The sequence below is a fragment of the Cebus imitator genome, unplaced genomic scaffold (genome assembly GCF_001604975.1).
Source record: "Cebus imitator isolate Cc_AM_T3 unplaced genomic scaffold, Cebus_imitator-1.0 Scaffold355, whole genome shotgun sequence".
Lineage (NCBI taxonomy): Eukaryota > Metazoa > Chordata > Mammalia > Primates > Cebidae > Cebus > Cebus imitator.
In genome coordinates this window covers 497,069-512,248 of record NW_016107670.1, presented here as the reverse complement: position 1 = coordinate 512,248, position 15,180 = coordinate 497,069, and the positions used below count along the sequence as shown (strand labels likewise).

Below are 15,180 nucleotides of genomic sequence, written 5' to 3'. Positions count from 1 at the left end.
TTTTTTTTTTTTTTTTTTGCCTATTTTTGAACTGAGGTAAAATTTACATCAATGTCATGCACAGGCCTTAAATGTACAATTCAATTAGTTTTAATAAATATATTTGCTCTATAATCTTCAATGCTTCCATCATTCCAGAAAGTTGTCTTGTGCCTTTCTGATCTCTAGATGGAATCACATAGAATGGTCTTTTGTATCTGGTTTCTTTCCCTCCACATTAATGTCTCCAAGATTCATTTGCTTTGCTTGTATCAGTGTTCTTTTTTTTTTTCTAAATAGCAGAGTAGTATTCCATTGCATGCATCTGCCACAATCTGTTTACATGTATTCTCCTGTTGATACATATTTGGCGGTTTTCCACATTTTTGACAACTGAGAATAAAGGTGTGTGTAAACACAGAATCCTGTTCTGCTGTATAAATGCAATCGTAACGAATCCTACACTTAATGGCTTTCTGCCTAAATCAGGAGCCAAGGAAACAGACTGAAATACTATCTACTTTCACAGTAAGTCAGCAAAAGGAGCCTCTGCTACAGAGCCAGGCTGATAAGATGAGATCTACCCCAATCAGTCCACATCTATGGCATTTGACACTCCAGAGGCCATACTACATCAGGAGAGACTCTCTCTAGAACATTTCAAACAGGTAATAAACCTCACTTATTTCTGTTCTGACCCTAATCTGGTGTCACATTGCTTTTATTACACCCCAAAATACAGTATATATATTTTAAAATCACACATACACATGGAGGGCTTTTGATTTACTTGCCTTTTGAATTGTCCTCCCACAGATCTCATCCAACCAATGAAGAGGCATGTGCTAATAATGTAACTCTGGACACCTCATTCACCTCTAAGCCCTAATTTCCCGGTTTGTAAAACGGGATCATTTTGCATCTATCTTAGTGTTATTTTGAAGATGACATTATTATAGATAATGTATATCAAGTATACATAGTACCTAATATACTTCAGTACACAAATATTAGCTATAACAAGTTGAGTATCCCTAATCCAAAACATCCGAAATCTGAAACTTTTTCAGCACCTATATATCATGTTCAAAGGAAATATTTGTTGGAACATTTTGGATTAGAGATGCTAAACTGATATAATGCAAATATTCCGTAATCTGAAAAAATCTGAAATCCAAAACACTCTGGTCTTAAGCATTCCATATAATACTCAACTTGTATTAATAAAACTATATTTCCAAAATTAGAGTATACCCATAGACTTTCATTTTCTATCTCCATATCAAGATGAAGACTATAGTTTTCTAAAATTAGTGCGTTCCACAATAAATTAGTTCAATAGGTATTATGTAAATCAAAGAGTTCCACAGCCAAGCGAGCTTTGGTTAAATAATTTTTTTAACTGCAAAACATTGCTCTATGCCAATATATACTACGACCCACCTCTAAGAGTGAGATCTAGTATACAGTATTTCCAAAGTGATTTCATGATGAAATTTCCTCCTGCCCTATGAAGAAGATACATGACCTTGGGGCTCTAAGAAATACACTTTGGAAATGCTACTAAAAATAATACTGACTATATATATATAAAACAAGTATTAATAGCATCCTCAAAAGGATAGACACATGCTCTTCCATTTAGTTTAATGTTACCCATCTTTCTGATTTCAGGGGAGCCTTCCTTAATCCTCCAAATGTAATCAAGACTTTCTGCTACTGGCCAGGCACAGTGACTCATAACTGTAATCCCAGCACTTCGGGAGGCCAAGGTGGGCAGATCACCTGAGGTCAGGAATTTGAGACCAGCCTGACCAACATGGTGAAACCCTGTCTCTACCAAAAATACAAAAATTAGCCGGGGGTGGTGGCATGTGCCTGTAATCCCAGGTACTCAAGAGGCTGAGGCAGGAGAATCGCTTGACCCGGGAGGTGGAGGAGCAGTCAGCCAAGATCGCGCCACTCCACTCCAGCCTGAATGGCAGAGTGAGATTCCAACTCCAAAAAGAAAAAAAAAAAAAAAAAAAAAAAAAAAGACTTCCTGCTATTATAGATACTCTCAGAGCTCCGTAGACTGTTCTTTCATCGCTCTTATTGTTGTGAATATTAACATACCTTTAAGATTACTTGATTAATGCCTGTCACTTCTCTCACCAAATCACAAGCTTCAGTTGCAGGTCCATGTAAATTATTACAGGCTTTATTCTTTGTTCATATTTTTATCCCTATTTCTTAAAAATATTTTTGTAGGGGCTAGGCGTGGTGGCTCACGCCTATAATCCAAGAACTTTGGAGGCCAAGGTGGGCGGATCACTTGAGGTCGGGAGTTCAAGACCAGCCTGACCAACATTGTGAAACCCCGTCTTTAAAAAAATTAAAAAAAAATTTTTTTTTTTTGTAGCTGGGCATGGTGGCTCACGCCTGTAATCCCAGCAATTTGGGAGGCCAAGGTGGGTGGCTCGCTTGAGGTCAGGAGTTGGAGACCAGCCTGGCTAACATGGTAAAACCCCCTCTCTACTAAAAATACAAAAATTAGCCATGTGTGGTGGTGTGCTCCTGTAGTCCCAGGTACTCAGGAGGCTGAGATAGGAGAATTGCTTGAACCTGGGAGGCAGAGGTTGCAGTGAGCCAAGATCACACCACTGCACTTCCAGCCTGGGTGACAGAGTGAGATTCTGTCTCAAAAACAAACAAAAATTTTGTAACGGTCCCTGTAGCAATACTGAGAGGAAAGTAAGACAAGAGATAGTACTAACGCAGTTATCATAGATTAAAGCTATAGGTAAATTACCTGACATCGCCAAGCAAAACAAATGACAGAACTGGGGCTAAGGAATGGCTTTTTTTTCTTAGTCCAATGCTCTTTTCATTGCATATCACTGCCTCTCCAGTAAGGGAAAGAAGGCTGCTTTGATCCGCTCAAAATGTTAGTACTAGAAGACTAGAAAAGACTTAAACCTATTTCCACTGCCGACCCTCTCAATCCCCATAAGTCATTTGAGGGTACTGCTGACCAATGGCCACAGGGACCTCTTTTAAATAACCCCAGGGAAGAGAAGGTTACAAATCCTGGCACAAGCCCCTTTGCTGTTAGACAATTTCCTCATATTAAGCTGAAACCTATTTTTGTTACTTTAACTCCCTGGTCCAAGTTTGGCCATTTGGAATGGCACAAAACTTAAATATACTCTCCTTTTCTAGAATATATTCAAGTATATGAAGAAAGCTATCATCTGTGTCCTTTGTAGAATGAGTGCTTTACCTATATAAACTCCAATAAAACAACTGTAATTATCCAGCTTCTAATTGTGGTGAAGTCCTAACAAACTGCTTGGCAGAGGAGGAAAAGGAAAACTATCATGTAGGACCCCTACTGAATCATAAAGCATTTAATACAAGTAGTCAGTTATTACTACAATCCTTTAAGGCAGGGGTGTCCAATCTTTTGGCTTCCCTGGGCCACACTGGAAGAAAGATTGTCTTGGATCACATATAAAATACACTAACACTAATGACAACTGATGAGCTAAAAAACAAAAAAACAAAAAAAAAACTCATAATGTTTTAAGAAAGTTTGTGTGGGGTTGCATTCAAAGCCGCCCTGCGCCATGGGTTGGACAAGCTTGCTTTAGGGGATTTACAGGGGATTTACAGAGAACCATGAATTTTTTATCACTCTTTGCTAGATGTCACCAAATCAAATAGCTTTCCAGTGTAAAAAACAGGCACGAAGTTGGGTTCAGATGCTTCTGACAAAGTCTTGGCTTTAGACAGCTACTCATAGCAGATGCAAGAATCTGTTATGATCACAGCCAATTATTAGTTGTACATTACACAGATGAACAATCAACCTAATGATTTTTCTTCAGTAAAATATTTTGTGTTGTTTTTGTCAGAACCTTCAATAACAAGGTAGCCTGGTGGTCTCCTGATTAACAAATGAAACTTTTCCATAACTTAAAAGAGGGAAAGGAATTGAAGATAAAAATATAAAAATGATCACATGAAACTTAATGACTGAACCTGAGACACATGAAAACATTTAAGACCAGAGTGACAAGATTATTAGAGAACACCAAGAAAATACACAATAAAAAGTACAAGTAGGAGAAGCCTAGGGATAGCTACATTGTAGTTACTTATTAAAACTGCTTTTTAGGAAAACAGTAATGAAAAACAATCAAAATCAAATGTTTGTACACAGCCTTAGGGTAAGAATACACAAGACGCAGGCATGTATTTGGAATAGTGCAGCTTTTAATTTTTATTCTGGTTTACTTATTGGTAATAGGAGAAAACGTGGGAAAGTCCTCCCAAATATTGCTTTGGGTTTTCATTCTGATAAACCTCTCAACCTAAGTGGGGGAAAGGAGAGCATTCAATTCAAAATATTATTCCTTTTTCTCCCTTACTGATCTGTGTTGCCTTTCACCAACATTTATCATAATTTGTATTTATTTATCGTTCTGCTTACTCTTTGCCCATATCATCTAGAAACTACAAACTCCGTGAAGGCAGAGTCAACTCTTTTGAACACAGTATACCTATGAACACACATGGAAGGTGCTTGTTAAATATTTATAGAATAAGCAAAGACAGAAATTGGAAAGGAAAAGAAAGACCACAGGTTACCAAAACCAGATTACTTTGCTTCCTTAATCAATGTTGGGAAATTAATCACTTATTGAACACTTATTATGACCCAGGCCCTTTACGCATATTATATAGTTTAGCCTCACAACAATCCTGACAACTTTGTCATTTGAGACCAAAGTAAGGCTCAGGAAAATTAAATATTACATAACTCTCTTAAGCCGCACACCTAGTGAATTTGAGCTCCATAACTTATGTGAATATTAGGTTTATCTGAGTGATGCTGGCCCTTAATATGCCCTTGTCGTCAATGATTTCCTCTCTATACAGCTATGGGAACAGGGAGAGAGATTCGCAGCAAACAGTAAATTAGTAGTTTTTTTTTTTTTTTGAGACGGAGTCTCGTTCTGTTGCCCAGTAGCACAGTGAAGCGATCTCGGTTCACTGCAACCTCTGCCTCCCGGGTTCAAGCGATTCTCCTGCCTCAGCCTCCTGAGTAGCTGAGATTACAGGCGCCAGCCACCACCCCCAGCTAATTTTTCTATTTTTCGTAGGTTCGGGGTTTCGCCATGTTGGCCAGGTTGTTCCCAAACTCCTGACTTCGGGTGATCTGCCCACCTCGGCCTCCCAAAGTGCTGGGATTTCAGGTGCCCGCCACCACACCCGGCTAATTTTTGTATTTTTAGTAGAGACAGGGTTTCGCCATGTTGGCTAGGTTGGTCTTGAACTCAGGTGATCCACCAGCCTCAGCCTCCCAAAGTGCTGAGATTACAGCACTTTGAGCCACAGCGCCTGGCCTGCCAATTAGTAGTTATATACAACCCAAGTCCTCTGCCTATCTAGACAGTGTGAATTTTTTCCAGTTTACAGAAGTCCTGCTAAACAGCAAAACAAGTATTTTTACATTAACCAAATATTTTTATCTTCAAAACAACTGTTACAAAACAGAAATTTCCCAGTATACTGGTGAGTACAGCCTAAGACCGCTTAATCATTCACATTTCTCCTACAAACCTGTGGGCTTGGGGTTTGTAGGAAGGAAAAAAAGTGTCTTCATAAACTTGTAAAATTTGAAAGAGACACTCATGCCACAATCCTCCTTTCCCTCTGCTAATGTGATCCAGATGGGAACGATGAACGACGTAAGCGTCCCATTTGCACCTCAGGTTTGATTAGGGTCCTGCTCACTCTGTGCAATTAGTTAAGTGTGCTGACCATCAAATATTTACCAGACAACATGTCCAGGTCAAATAAAGGGCGTGAGAATAACATTTTTGAAAGAGTTGCACCACAGCCAAGACTAAACTCTAGGCTGCGGTCCACACTCGCCTTAGCCGACTCCTCCCATATCCTCTCTCCCCTCTCCCGTGAACCATTCCTTCCTGGAGTCAGAGACGGTGCAACAGAGAGGTTCCTACCTTGGTCTGCACACTCTTATCGAACTTGTCATTTTTGAAGCTAAACGTATTCTGGTGCTTCTGGGGCCTGGAACGAACCACGTTGCCTTTCTGGGAGCTCATCGCCGAAACCAAAACCACACTTCGCCAGGAGCAGGCAAAAGGATGAAGGGAAAAGCCAAAGAATTACTTCCAGAATGGACGCTTCTGTCAATGACCCGGAAGAAACTTAGGGTGCCTTTCCGCCCCTGCTCGCGGTCAGCCCACGTGACTCTTCTGGGAGGTCAAAGAGCGTCACGAGGCCCTCCCGGCTGTTAGGCCAGGCCACTCCACGAGGCGCAGCCTTGACCCCTCCCGCTGCGCGCGGCATCTTTCTCAAACCCGGGGAACAAGTCCCGCTTTCTTCGAAATGAGAATTCCCCCATTGGCCCGAATGTGGTAGTCCATCAAGGCAAAGGGGCGGGGAATGTTTGCTCTTATTGGTTCTGCTTTTCCGCAATCCCCGCCTCCTGCCGAGTGAGCTCAGCCTCTCCTGGAGCCCAGAGCGCCTCTGACTGTTCTGGGCGACCTGTGATTGGTGGAAGTGCGGCGAGGCTAGGCTCTGTCCCTCCCCCCGCCCGCTCGCTGGCTGGAGCCGGGGTCAGCTTTGGCACCTTCTTCCAGTCAGTGGCCAACTCCTGGCTCAGGGAGGATTGTGCTAGTGCCCTCGGTTCCCCTCTACTCTCCCTCCCGCTATCGGAACGAGCCCCGCGCCTGGCAGGCTGAGGAGGAGCAAAGAAAGCAGGTTTAAAGAGAAAAAAGACCTGGCCAGGTCTGGGTGGTGTCTGCGGTGCCAGAAAGGGAGGCGGCGGCGGCGGCGGCGGCAGCTGCGACCACGGCCGCGCGGGACGTGAGGCCCGAGAGCAGCCGACGGCAGCCGCGGCAGCTCCAGCGCCCTGCACCGGGGCTGTTAGTCAGCAGAACGCGAGTTCGTGTGGAGGAACAGGGCCGGCGGGAGGCGAAACCCGGGAACGCGAGCCGGGCCCATCGGGCGCCACCGTCTTTCTTCGTCCCGGCGCCGGGGGCTGCAGCCTTGGTCCCCACTCCTCTACCGGGCCCGTCTGCAGGCGGAGAGAGTCCGACAGCGTCCGGAGCGCGGGTCTTGCCTTGTGGAGGACAGCGCGTCGGCTGCGGTTCTCTCCCAACTCCTGCCCGGCGCCTCGGCCCGGGCCGCTCAGGTGCAGGTGCGTGCAGCCTCGGCGCTTGGGGTCGCCGCAGCGGGGCTCGGGGAAGGGGCGCTAGGCCGTGAGCCGCAGCGCGGGAGGGACTAGCCCGGGCCGGCGGGGGGAGGGGAGCGGGAAGCGTCTTTGTTGTTGGCGACCGGGATCCCTCTCGGCGCAGGGGAAAGGCGGGGAAGCCACTTCGTTTCAGGTCTGTGTTTTTGTGAGGACTCTCTGGTGGGTCCGTGAAGGGGAGCGGTACGGACAGTCCCTGCGGTCCGTGGAGCGGCCTGAGTCGGGGGCCAGGAGAGGGAGGACCGACCGACGCTCTAAGCAGATCTTTGGTCCTCGCAGAGGAGAAGGGTTCCATTTCATTTCCTTTGCTTTTTCTCCTAGTGGATGGAAAGATGGGGTCAGGTTCCCATTCCCCTTCCTGGCGCACTGAGAGATTCGCGGGTGCCTTAAAGCTTTTCTCCTGAATGTCCTTATCTCTGTCAGGCGCGATTTTAGATTGAATCTGCAGCGGGCTTGGTGATTTGTGTATTCCGGTAGGGCTGTCGTAGGGTTTTTTTTCTTTAGATGGTTGGACCTTAATGTTACCTGTTTTCGAACTCTAAGTTAAGCTCGTCAGGAATCGTTTTTTAGTGGAAAATTTAAAGGTTTGGAATTTTTTTTTAACTCCCGAAACAAAGTTATGCCAAATTAGATTGTACTGTGTTGGGGGGCCTTTGGTAAAGGAAAGAATGTGCAAAACCTGGGCTTTTTGTTTTAAAAAAAGTTCAGATCTTTGATTCTTGGTGAGATTTCTGCCAATGCCAGAAGAGAATTTTTTGTAAATGGTGCTTTAGTGTGAGGTAGATTTGGTAAGCAAAAGGATGAATAACGGAATACAGAGGGTGACCTTTAAATTTCGCTGTTTATGAAAGATGTTCCTGTTTAATACTTTTTGTGATATGTGATGCTTGATCCATAGATGATTCATTGGAATTTTTTTTATGCCTCCAATAAGTCTTTGGAGTTCTTGTGCCAACATATGAGACCATATTACCTAATGAGTCGGAGTAGAAAGTCAGATATACATGTAATAACGTTTATCTGTTTAGATTGACAGGGAAATTTACATTTAAATGAACATTTTTACATAAAGAGCTTCTCTACGTATGTTTATAGCATGGATTTCAGTTAGGTGACATTAATGATAGCCAGTATTTTGAAAATTGTCATGATTGCTAGTATTTTAATTTGAAACTGCCCAACTTGTTGGTAAATTTTTACTTGGAGAATAGGGGTCGTGTCATTACTTAAGGAACACAGAGGTAAATATCTCTGTTGTGCAGTAATTGTCATATCATTTGAAATCCAGGAGAAAATGAATGGCACCTTCACCTATATTTTGACCTCTCTTTTCTCCTACTCTAGTATTAATAAGGTTAATTGGCAAGGACAGGATTAGATTTTTAGCAGGCTAGGCAGTTTTAATTTTGTCCCTTGGTGTGCAGTACTCTAGTTGATGAGTAGCTTGTTTCCTTGAGTATCTTTGCCCATTTTAAAATGTTTATGAAATGACTTCTGACAAAGAAATTTGTTTCCTGGGACAAACAAAATCACCATAAAACATCATGGCAAAATAAAGTTTTTTAGTAGATTAATGAACACAGAAGAATTAAGCAATTAGTGGCTGTTCCAAGTTTGACCCTGAATTAGTCTACAACTCTACACAGGCTAGCTATCCACATCTGTGTCAGTTTCTCCATCTGTAATATAGGGCTAATAAAATGTGCCACCTGCTCACTTTATAAAAAGGGCAGTGAGAACCATATAAGCAACAGTTAATCTGTTTATGTGACATTGATTTCTTTAAGTTACATGAGAATACTTTATAATGCATTGCTCTTATTTTGTTTTGATACTGTGAATTTCAATCCTTTGATGAATAGTTAACATAAAGAAACAGTTTTAATAGGGAGAATGACTGTCCCTATGCCATCATTTAAGGCTCACACCTGTATCCCTACTTTGGGAGGCCGAGATGGGTGGATCACCTGAGGTCAGGAGTTTGATACCAGCCTGGCCAACATGGAGAAACCCTGTCTCAACTAAAAGTACAAAATTAACTGGGCATGGTGATGCATTCCTGTAATCCCAGCTACTGGGGGGCCGAGGCAGGAGAAACACTTGAACTCGGGAGGCAGAGGTTGGAGTGAGCCAAGATTACGCCATTGCATTCCAGTCTGGGTAACAGGAGAGAAACTCAGTCTCAAAAAAAAAAAAAAGAATTAAAATTTCTTCCATATTAAAATTGGAGTTAAGATCTTTAGATAAAGTGATGACAAGAAAATAGAGTATATTTTATTGGTTGGTTTACTTACTGGTAGATTTTACTTCTGATTTATCCAAAGTTTTGCTCTTAATTCTGAAAGTTACTCCTATCCTTCCTACCCTCTTTAAAATTTCTCACATATATTGCCCCATTTGCCTGTCAAATACAGCCTGTGAGTTGGAGAGAGAAAGTGAGTTTGTGGCTTTGTTTTGTTTTGTTTTGTTTTTTGAGATGAAGTTTTTGCTCTAATTTTTGTATTTTTAGCAGAGATGAGGTTTCACCACGTTGGCCAGGCTGGTCTCGAACTCTTGACTTCTGGTGATCCGCCTACCTCAGACTCCTGAAGTGCTGGGATTACAGGCAGGAGCCACTGCACCCAGCATTTGTAGCATTTTTACAGATGAAATAAATAAAACCCACATAAGTTAATTATTTGAATTGCCTAAAGCTAAGCAATTAGTATCAAGTAGAATTGAGGCTTGAACCTGGGTTTTCTGACTTCTAGTCCTGTATCCTTTGCTTTGGAGCAGTGTTTTCCAGACACCTGTCCATGCCTAAGAGTTTTGTCCAAGTCAAATGAGAACTAATGTAGCAATATAAATGTTGGTGCCATACAATGTAATGAATATCTTTGTACCCATCATCCAGTTGAATAAATAAAACTACCAATTAAGGTGAAGTGTCGTTGGTATCTTGTACCTCTCTTAAATCCTATTCCCTTTTCCCCCCACATCTAACCAGTGATCCAGAATTCACATGCATCTTTTCTATATCCATGTGTTTGTACTTAACTACATACCTTTATCTCATGAACATTATATATATATAGTTTTGTGGGTTTTTTGTCTTAAGACTATTTAAATACAAATATCTTTCTTTAGCTTGCTTTCTTCACACAAGTTGGCCAAGATTTATCTATGTTTATTTAGGTTGCTCTAGTTTATTTACTTTTACTGTTAGGTGGTATGTGGTTTGTTATGTAACTGTCAGGTTTCAGTTGATGGTCATTTTGGTTGTTTCTACTTGTTTGCTATTAAACAGTACTGTAAGGAATATTTTTGTATATGTTAGGTACCTGTTGTGTAGAACTTCCAGGGCAGTGGTTCTTGACCTACCTACATCCCAGGTTCATAGAAAATATTTTACAATTCCTACAAAACTACCCTGAAATGAACTTCATAATAATAAATCCATATTCATATTTTAAAGAAAGCAATGCCCTCAATAAAATATAAAACTCATTTGTAATAAAGTGATATGTGTTTCATGTTGTAAATACTTGAGCTCAAGACTGTGTTCAAGGTTAGCTACCAAGTGTAATGGTGGACCAGCCACATTAAAATCACTTGTGAGCTTGTTGGAAGTGTAGAGCCTTGGGCTTTATCCTACTGATACAGATGCAGGGTTTTTTGTTTCTGTTTTTGTTTGTTTGTTTGTTTTGTTTACAGTGTAAGAGGTAGGATCTCTGGAGCCATACAGCACTGTAACCTGAAACTCCTGGGTTCAAGGGATCCTCCCACCTCAGCCTCCTGAGTGTCTGGGACTACAGGTATGCACCATCATGCCTGGCTAATTTATAAATTTTTTTTTTATGGAGACAGGATCTTCCTATATTGCCCAGGCTGATCTTGAACTCCTGGCTGCAAGTGATCCTCCCTCTTCAGTATCCCAAATCACTAGGACATTGGGATTACAGACATGAGCCAGTGTACCCAGCCAGATGCTGTATTTTATCAAGATTCCAACTGCTGTATATAGGCATTAAAATATAAGAAGCACTGCTGAAAGAAGTAGTGGTAATTAGACACTTTGTACCAGTGGGTGGTGAGTCCCTCAATACAACAGCTACAGATTAAAACAGGTATATTGAGTTAGCTATTCAAGTACCAATGCTGAGACTGTTTGTGGGAAATGATTTTCTGAAATAAACTATTCTCAATAAAGTTGAAACAGATATAAAAGTTGCAATCTTACCTGTTTACACAATGGTTGCATTCATAACAAGTCTTCATCTATGTTAAAACTATACAAATAAACTTGATATTAAATCCTGTTTAGAAGTATCTGACGTTAGTGGTTTTTTTCCCTCTTTCTGTTCCCCTCTATGAATGTCCAGCAGAATATTCAAGTCATAGGGCACGAAGCAGCATTATTTATTTATTTAGACCTATTCTCACTCTGTTGCCTAAGCTGTAGTGTAGTGGCATGATCCTGCTCACTGAAGCCTCCACATCCAGCTAGTTTTTATATTTTTTTTTTGTAGAGGGGATTTCACCATGTTGGCCAGGCTGGTCTTGAACTCCTGAGCTCAAGTGATCTGCCCACTTGTCCCCCTCAGAGTGCTGGGATTACAGGTGTGAACCACTGTGCCCCATCTGAGCAGCACTTTATGCAAGAAGAGTGGAACATCTTCAACTTTATTTGATAACTATCAGTTTTCTCTACAAAGTCCATAATGTATGAGAGAAGGTCTGTTTGTCTGCATTCCAGATATTTTAGAAGGTAGATAATAGTAATATTTTATTAATTTTTGCCATTAGGAGGAGTATGAAGTAGTACCTCATTGTAGTTTTTATTTGCATCTTTTTTAAATGTATTCTTTATAATACCTTGTAGGCATTAAAAATATCTTCTTCCAGTCTTTAGCATGCATTTTCACTTTAAATTTTATCTTTTAATGACTAGAAATTTTAAAATTTTAATATCAAATGTATCATTCTTTTTAAAGAAAGCCTTCTCTATACTGGGGTTATAAAAATTCTTTCAGAGCATCTTTTAAGAGTTTTACTTTTCACATTTAGTTCTTAAGTTCATGTGGAACTGTTTTTATATAATGAGGTGCTCGTGGATCTAAATTTACTTAATAAGAATAACTGCCCTTTATTCTGAAATTGTTTAATTTTTATGTTAAGATGTTCTGATGAAATTACAGTGATAATAATTGTTTTTAGTTTTTAATATCCCTTTGTGGAAAAATTAAAATTTGAGAACTCTTTCATTCCTACTTTTCTCTTTTTTTCTTTGCCTGTTTTTTGAAATCCCTAAGATTTAGGAACTACTGCTTTAGCATACTCTGATTCTTATGTTTCATCTGTGTCTCACATTTAGCTACTACAGCATCATCAAATGTGAGCAGGCGCCCTTAAATACTGATCATTGATCATCACCTGCATCTTCCACATTTCGTAGTTTGCTTGACATGCCTTTTCACCACTTTATTATGGCTAGCATTTTTTAAATGATACTGATAACCCTAATATTTTTTTTGACAGAATAGAATTTCAGACTAAATTTAAATGTTACTTGAATATAAATTTGTCTCAGATATGGGGTCAAACTTCTTTGTTTTTCCAGTAATCAAAAGTGTGAATGATTTTAAAAGTTCTTACATATGGCTAAAGATGAAAAATGGGAAAGGAAAACTGGGCCAGTGTCCACTGAGTACCAGTCACTATTCTGGGGATGGGAGGGTAGGGATGACATATGTGAGCAAAAGAAGCAAAGATTTCTAACTTCCTGGAGCTTCTCACCTACCAGAGGCCCATTAATAATATGCACAACAAATAAAATAATATGTTAGAAAGTGATAAAACTGCTTTGGAATAAAAAAGAACCATAGGGGTAAGTTGGACCAAAGATATTAATTGAACCTATCAAATAGAGTGTTCAGGGTAGGCCTATTGAGAAGAGGAGAATGAGCACAGATGTGCAATCAGTAAAAGTATTAGCAATGCAGAATATAGCAAAATACGTTAAGAATGGACAGAATATGGTCTCCAGGTTAAACCTGTGTTCCTGGCTCTCCCACCTTTAAGCTGTGTGAATTTGACAAGCTAATTAACTTAAACTGAATTCTTGATTTCCTCATGATAACCTGAGAAAAGTATTATTAAGATGAAAGATATAACAAGTAAAAGTGCCTGCTTCCCGCCCCCACCTTGTTCTCGTAGCACCCTGTACTTTATTTTCATAGCATTTATTACAGTTTATAATTATCTGTCATTATTTGATAAATGTTTATCTTACTCATTCTAAAACATTGATGGAAAGAACCAGTCAGTACAGTAGATCTATTTTAACATACAGTCATTTGTAGACAAACTCTAAACGTTTTTTCCTGTGAAAATCATCTCATGCAGATTTATTGAGAAAGTGTTTTGTACTTATGTCTTTATGCTAGAGCTTCAGATTGTATTATAGGTATTAGCCTATTAATCACCATGTGTCATCTTTGTGATGAAGGCAATGGATATGTCTCATCTTGCAGTTGAAGGAACTGATGCTGCTAAATTGCATAGAGACATAGAAAATCAGAGAATTTGGATCAAATCTGATTATTTTTCGTTTTATTTTCCCTGTGCTTCCTTTTTTCCATCTTCAATAGTACTGAAATGGACTCTTTAAAGTATAAAAGCAAAAATAATGTAGATTATTGGAAAATCGCTAGCAAACAAGCAGTTAATATTTTAGTTATGACTTTATTTTCAGTTTTTCCCCATGAGAAACTTCTTATAGTGTCTGAGGTGATATTAGAATTCTATGCATGTAGCAAACACATGTACTCTATAAATAGGTAAAATATTACATATCAATGAAAAAAATGGCAATTGTTAGAGGCCTTTACACTTAAAAACTATAATACAGGTAAAGATATTAAAATTATGGCTTATCAGAGTATTTATGTTGAGGATGTAGTCACATTAAAAGAGTAGGACTGAGAAAATACATGGTGTATGCCTAATGTAGGTCAGAGTGAAGAAAAGGGGTTGAAATAACTTCATTGACTTACTTGGTACAACCAAGTCTCCATTCCAATCCCAACAAACTTGAAGTAAAGCAAGTGTCTTCAGGAACAAAAATAAAAGACATTATCAATCATATCAAACTTGTTTGACTTCTGAATTTAGATTTTATTTTTTAGTTTGTTTTGAAAATTAAAATCAGTGAAAATAATATGTAATCAACTTTTCCTAAAAATGTCATCTGCAGATTGTGACCTAGATATTTTGTTTCTGATTACTATCCTGCTTAGTGTGCTGATAATTTTTCACCCTCTATCTCTGTGGACCCAACTCCTAAAAGTAATAATGATTATTCTCTGCACATCAGTTATTAGCAAAGCAAGTGTCATTTAGTAAGTTGTGTTGGCAAGCCTACATCTGAAATACTACAAGTTACATTTTGTTCAGAGCTTTTTAACAGACCTCATTGTCACTTTTATTAATCAAATAAAGAGTTAGGGGCTGGTCACAGTGCGTTTACAACTAATTGATAACCTGCTACAAACTTCTTTGTGCCTTCTTCAGTTCCACTGCTTCATTTGACTAGCCTGAAAAAAAAAATAAAAAAACTAAAAGGGTGGGGGTGGGGTAGAAGGTGGGATAATGAAATAATAGCCAGAAGCAGGACTTTGCATATATAAAGGGCGTTTGAAACAAGCCCCTAGGGTAATGGCTTTCCATTTTTTGTTAGATTCTATAAGAAATACATTTAGCTTCATAACCTAATTCATACATATGCACCCCAAAACCAAAACAAGTCTCACTAAAGAGATTATCTAAATTAATCAGCCTGGGAACAGTTCAGGGAGACTTTTTAAAAACTAGTAAAAGTTATTTCATTTATTTGAAGGGGGAGTGATGAGTTGGGGAAATTTTATCAACAAAGAAGGAACAATATGTGATAAGGGGCA

At 39.8% G+C, this 15,180-nt stretch overlaps 2 protein-coding genes across 10 annotated transcripts in view; one reads left to right on the top strand and one right to left on the bottom strand.

Moving 5' to 3' along the window:
- The window catches only part of CUNH9orf85 (chromosome unknown C9orf85 homolog), a 165,285-nt gene extending 158,733 nt beyond the window's left edge, over positions 1 to 6,552 (bottom strand). For all 7 annotated transcript variants that reach the window (XR_005196578.1, XR_005196580.1, XR_005196579.1 and 4 more), the window contains exon 1: positions 5,991 to 6,552. Coding sequence is in view for 4 of the 7 variants with exons in the window: in XM_037730612.1 (XP_037586540.1) it covers positions 5,991 to 6,092 (102 nt within the window). In the remaining 3 variants the exon portion in view is untranslated. The remainder of the gene's footprint in view (positions 1 to 5,990) is intronic.
- Positions 6,553 to 6,578: 26 nt separating this feature from the next.
- ABHD17B (abhydrolase domain containing 17B, depalmitoylase) overlaps positions 6,579 to 15,180 on the top strand; it is a 48,011-nt gene continuing 39,409 nt past the window's right edge. The window contains exons 1-2 of one of the 3 annotated variants that reach the window (XM_017506386.2): positions 7,103 to 7,192; positions 11,752 to 11,990. The gene's annotated coding sequence lies outside the window, so the exon portion shown is untranslated. Of the gene's footprint in view, positions 7,193 to 7,309; positions 7,380 to 11,751; positions 11,991 to 15,180 lie in introns of those variants that run through there. The other 2 variants (XM_017506387.1, XM_037730611.1) reach the window with 2 other exon arrangements.